The sequence below is a fragment of the Empidonax traillii genome, unplaced genomic scaffold (assembly GCF_003031625.1).
Source record: "Empidonax traillii isolate 1590-97213 ecotype Southwest subspecies unplaced genomic scaffold, ASM303162v1 scaffold7059:size9792, whole genome shotgun sequence".
Taxonomy (NCBI): domain Eukaryota; kingdom Metazoa; phylum Chordata; class Aves; order Passeriformes; family Tyrannidae; genus Empidonax; species Empidonax traillii.
The window spans coordinates 4,412-9,792 of record NW_020962252.1 but is presented as its reverse complement, the minus strand read 5'-3'; the positions used below and the strand labels follow the sequence as shown (position 1 = coordinate 9,792).

At 49.3% G+C, this 5,381-nt stretch overlaps 1 protein-coding gene across 1 annotated transcript; it reads left to right on the top strand.

The window, feature by feature from the left end:
- The first annotated feature begins 17 nt into the window (after positions 1-17).
- On the top strand, positions 18-3,533 carry LOC114073562 (THUMP domain-containing protein 2-like). Its single transcript, XM_027911296.1, has 4 exons — positions 18-187; positions 780-894; positions 2,401-2,518; positions 2,795-3,533. The coding sequence occupies exons 1-4, from the start codon at positions 140-142 to the stop codon at positions 3,111-3,113; spliced, it is 600 nt and encodes a 199-aa protein (XP_027767097.1). The 5' UTR covers positions 18-139; the 3' UTR covers positions 3,114-3,533.
- Positions 3,534-5,381: the final 1,848 nt, after the last annotated feature.

Here is a 5,381-nt window from a genome sequence, read left to right as displayed (position 1 = left end):
GCGATTATTATTACCTGTGCTGGATTCAGTGGGAATATATACATCCCTGAGTAACCTTTGTCCTGAGGGAGGAGTCTGTCTTGCTTGGGATGCAATAACCCCTTTGTTTTTGTAGGCTGGTGCCTTTGTGCTGGATCCCATGTGTGGGCTGGGAACGATACTGCTGGAGGCTGCCAGAGAGTGGCCTGTAAGTATCCTGCCTGCAGCTGACTGGGCCTTTGCAGGACAGCTGGTAGTTACGGTACAGAGTTTTCTCTGTGTCGGTTATGCCAGAGTCCGTCGCTGGAAAGGTGAAGCCAAACTGATCTTTCTGGGCAGCTGCTGAAAGGGTGTTAGTACAGACATTCCTGTACAGGAATGTGAAACCACGTCCTACAGACTGGTGAGCCCTGGGTTCACACTGCGGGGTTTGTGTGAGGCAGCCATGGTTTTCTAACGCTGCCTGGGCTTCTCGCAGGATTGGAGGAGTCAGTGGGGCTGTACAGTTAGTTGTCAGCATTAGAGGCAGCGTAGCTGGCTGTAGCCACCTGGGCTCTTGCTGTTAGGACATACCCTTGATATTTCTGTAAGTTACAAGTGTCTTGAGCAGACCAGAACATCGAAGGAGTGAAGGCAGCACGTACTTATCCTATTCCTCCCAGGTTGGGAGTTGCTCTGTGTAATGGTACACAAGGGGATTGTCTTGCAAGAGCTGTGCAGCAAGGCAGTTCTGAGAATGGTTTATAAAATAAATAACCTGAGTGTTAACAAAATTTACTTTTCTCTCTCTCTCTGAACAGGAAGCCTGTTACTGGGGTGCTGATATAAGTGATTCACAGTTAGAGGGTGCAGATGTGAATATTAGAACTGCAGGCTTAATGAATAAGATTGAGTTGCTTAAAGCTTCAGTGAAAGGTATGCCTATGGGGTTTCAAAGAGAAATTTTTTGTGGTTCTGGGATTATACAGGTAATTAGGTCCTCTTGAGGTGATATGCTGTAGAGCCAACTCCCAGCGAATAGCTGAGCAGTGACTCTCTAGTGCTAGTGAAAGGATAATTATTTGTTCTCCCTACCTTGCTGCCTGCTCCTGGGAACTTTGGTAAGAATGAAGTCAGCATGATGATGCCTTTTCTCCTGTAAGAGGGAGTCTGCTCTCAATCCACACCCTGGTCTGTAGAGAAGGGAATAGTTCTTTGACCATATTATGGACATCAAATCTGAGGCTAAATTATCCCTGTATGAAATTCATGACAGGCAATCCCTGTGCATGGGTGATCAAATATGCATTTTTTTTTTCCTTGCAGTATTTCTTACCCAAAGGTAAGAAGATAAGAAATATTATTTATTTTTATATGAATACAGGTTTATTTCTTAAAAGCTGTGTTTGAGTTTGGCTTCTAGGATAATGGAAAGTACTTAGGTGTCAGGTTTTCCGACATTGAACAAGTAATCGGTGTCTTTGTTACTCGTTAAAAGCTGTTATTTCTCCTCATCTTGAGGAGGGCTGTGGGTGACTTGTCCTTCTGTTTTTGCAGATAAAATTGTTATAAAAATTGTTGTGCTGCAAGTGTTGATTAGAAGGACGGTCCAGGAAACATCTCCAGCTAGTTCTGGAAAAGTTGACATAGAATCACAGCAGGGTTTAGGCGAGAAGGGACTGTTGGAGGTCTTTGGTCCTGTTGTCTTCTGAGACTGGGGCTAACTCTGAAGCTGTGTCAGATTGCTCAGGGCCTTGTCCCATCAGTTTTGAGCACCCTGATGGATGGAGGACCCGTAGTTTTCTACTCTCACATGCTGGCTACGCTCTGGCCAGCACAGCCTGGTATGTGGCTGATCGTTATCACCACAGGTTGGTGGTGCTTCATCGTGGTCAGGAGAACTGACTGTTCCTGGGATGCAGAAACCCTGGGAAGACTCCAAAGACACTAGCTCTGGCAGAATGCCAAGTGGTGCTGGGCTGTAAGCAGATTCTTGGGGGGCCAAAAGGGGATTGAAGAGGAATTTAATGTGGTTCCTTGCCATTCATATGTGTGCATTGGAACATCTCTGCTAAGTGAAGAAGCTCACAAGCTTCCTTTGTATTTTACTGAATTATTTTCACAGTTACAATGTACTGTGTGTTGAGAAGCAGCAGTTAGTTTGGAACAAGGCAGTGCCCTATTCAAAGAGTCTTGCTGTTGGGACAAACATATCGCCAGTGAGAGGGAATGTGCAAACTAAACCACGCTGTCATGCTTTTGTCTCTTCCCAGTCTGCAGACTGGTAGTGCTGTTTGTGAGGGCAAGTGCAGAAGGAGCAGTGAGTCTGGGTGCATAACCCACAATAAGAGCCGGCAAACAAAGTGTTCTGAGGGGAAGGGGGTCGTAGCTGCTTTGCATTTTTCAGACAGTCAGAGGTAAAGACCTGCCTTTGTTCTGCAGCACTGCCATTGCCTTCAGAAAGCTTTGACGCTGTGATTTCGGATATTCCATTTGGGAAGAAGTTCAAGATTAGGAATGATGCCCAGCTTCTACCAGATATTCTCCAGGAAATGGAAAGGTATGTGTGTGGCTTTGATATGCTTAGGGTTTGGTGTAAATGCAACAATGGTGGCATTTCTCCCGTTTCACCCTGTTTTCTCCCATTAAGAAGAGGCGTGAAGATAGGGAATTTAAATTCCATTTGGAGGTGTAGCTTCCTGGGTTGAATCACGACACTCGGGTGTTTTATTGAGTGCAGATGGCACCTGAAGTGTCAGCAGTGTGGAGTTCTACACAGGCAAAGGAATGCCAGGTAGGATGAACACCTAACTTCTGCCTTTCTCGCAATTGCCAGAGTGATCCGTGTTGGAGGGACCATGGTATTGCTGCTGAGCCAAGATCTCCGCAAGTGCATGGACAGCTTGACCACGTGTGCTGGAAGTGACTCTCCTGAGGCCATTGCTGATGGCACCGGTGAAACAGCCACTGCCAAAGCCCCGAGTGTTGATGGGAATCCTTCCGCTGTGGCGAGTGGTGGTGGAGAATCCTTTTGCAGCAGCAGACAGATGCGTTTTGGGTCTCTGGTGCCAGATGGTGTCTATGGGGTTAGTCTTGGGAAGACAGAGGCTTTCATATACAAATGCAGGAAGGTCTCTGCTGCCAGGAATCGGTAGCTCACATTCTTGGGGTGTCCTCAGGCACTGCTTGTCTCTGGTTTTTAGGAGAGATGGAAGGTGCCTACTAGAGTTTCAGCTGGTTTCCCAGTATTGTGCACAGTGAAACAGTACATGGTATATTTTAATGAGGCAAAGTCCTCAAGTCCTTGTTAAGGCAAAGCTGCTCTTTACTGGGAGGAGTTTCTGTGGGAGAGAAAGTTTTTACTGAACTGCAAACCCAAATGTGGGTAGCATTAAATCTAAATGGACTTTCACCTTCAGCAGTGTTTATCAGGAAACACATTTTGTCTGAAGAAGTCTCCATCTCTTTTTGAGGGGTGGATATATGCTTTACCTGGCAGTCTTCTGTTTTAAAGCATGTTTCTGGTAATTCTGAAAGATCTCTTGGAGTGGAAAATAAACTATTTTGTATGTTAATTCTTTGCAGCATTTTCATGTGTGATGCTGGTCATCGCTTGTCTGTTTTGGGGCTTCTCGCTCTCTCCTTCAAAGCAGCACCCCCCTGGCATTTTTGTCAGCTCGGCTCACAGAGCACGAGGTTCGCTCATAAGAAATAAGCTCTGCCAGGCCTGAATCATTCTGCTGGGTCACAGTGTTTCACTTGATCTCATCGTCACAGGGCTCTTCCAGATCCTCCACGATCAAATCCTGCTGGTTGTTCACCCAATTCCCTTTTTTACCTGGCTTCCCCTCCTTCTGGGCTCTTTGAGAAGTGGGCGTCAGTGCCAGAGGCATTTCAGGGGCCACCCTGAAACGCTGCTTCTCGTGTCCTTGCAGCAGGACTGCCGAGGGACAGGAGATGGCTCTGGATGGGATCCAGGTGGCTGCAGTGGGAATGGTGTTGGGTGGGCTAAGGATGGGGCTCAGCATGGAGGTGAGTGACGGTCACAGACTCACCTGGCCACTGCAGCAGCAGCCAGGATGAGACAGAGGCAGAAGCAGATTCCTTGGTCTATTGCCCTTATCTTTCACTCCAGGCTCCCAAAGGGCCTTTCTGGAAGGAAACAGGAGTTTGGAATTGCCGCTGTCTCACTGCAGAACTCTGCTTAAAATTCTTTGCTGTCTTCCCTTTCCTGAGTAGAATTACATACTCCGGGAAGGGTTTGGGTGGGAAGGGACCTTAAAGATCACCTTGTTCCACCCCCTGCCACGGGTGGTGACACCTTCCACTAGCCCAGGTTGCTCCAAGCCCCATCCTGACACGCTGCAGTTTGGCTTTTGGAGGGTCTTTTCGGTGGTCTGAGGGAGAAGTTCTTTGTCATTCAGTGGCAGAATTATCCCCCTGTACTGCATTTCCCTGCAAGAAGATGGCATCCCTCTGGCCAGAAGTCCTCCAATGCCGCCCAAAAAGATGACAGCCCCGGGCTGGAAGTCTTCCAAGTCCACCCTAAAGATGGTGCTGCCATGACTGGACATCATCTGAGGCCATACTAAAAATGGCAACCCTGGACTGGAAGTCACAGAAAGCCACATCAAAGCCCCCATATTCTCCTCCTTTCCCTCACCCGGCCTCCCCCTCCCCTTGCCTTGCCCCATTACGCACACTGACCCCCTGTAACTCACTCGTTCCTATCCCCCCGGCCCACCCTCCTTCCTCCCTTCCTGCCTGCTCTGTCCTTTCCCCACTGCCCAACCCAAATCCCCCTCCGTTCCCTCTCTATTCCCTCTCAATTCCCCCTCTATTTCCCGTCTGTTCCCCCTCTGTTCCTCCTCTGCCATTAGTAAATTTGCAGATGACACTAAGCTGAGGGGGCGTGTCGATCAACTGGAAGGCAGGAGGGCTCTGCAGAGGGACCTGGACAGGCTGGATCCATGGGCTGATTGCAATGGGATGAGGTTCAACCAGGCCAAGTGCCGGGTCCTGCCCTTTGGCCACAACAACCTCTGCAGAGCTCCAGGCTGGGACAGAGTGGCTGGAGAGCAGCCAGGCAGGAAGGGATCTGGGGGTGCTGATTGACAGGAGGCTGAACATGAGCCAGAGTGTGCCCAGGGGGCCAAGAAGGCCAATGGATCCTGGCCTGCATCAAGAACAGGGTGGCAGCAGGAGCAGGACAGTGATCCTTCCCCTGGAATCAACACTGGTGAGGCCACACCTTGAGTGTTGTGTTCAGTTCTGGGCCCCTCAGCTCAGGAAGGACATGGAGGGGCTGGAGCAGGTGCAGAGAAGAGCAAGCAGGCTGGGGAAGGGCCTGGAGCACAAGTGCTGTGAGGAGAGGCTGAGGGAGCTGGGGTTGTTTAGTGTGGAGAAGAGGAGGCTCAGGGGTG

What these genes read in the sequence shown, in the direction of transcription:
- LOC114073562 (XM_027911296.1), top strand. Translation starts at nt 140, where the DNA reads ATGTGTGGGCTGGGAACGATACTGCTGGAGGCTGCCAGAGAGTGGCCT. An exon ending in AGGCTGCCAGAGAGTGGCCT is followed by an intron (nt 188 to 779) that starts GTAAGTATCCTG and finishes CTCTCTGAACAG; the next exon opens with GAAGCCTGTTACTGGGGTGC. An exon ending in ATTCTCCAGGAAATGGAAAG is followed by an intron (nt 2,519 to 2,794) that starts GTATGTGTGTGG and finishes CGCAATTGCCAG; the next exon opens with AGTGATCCGTGTTGGAGGGA.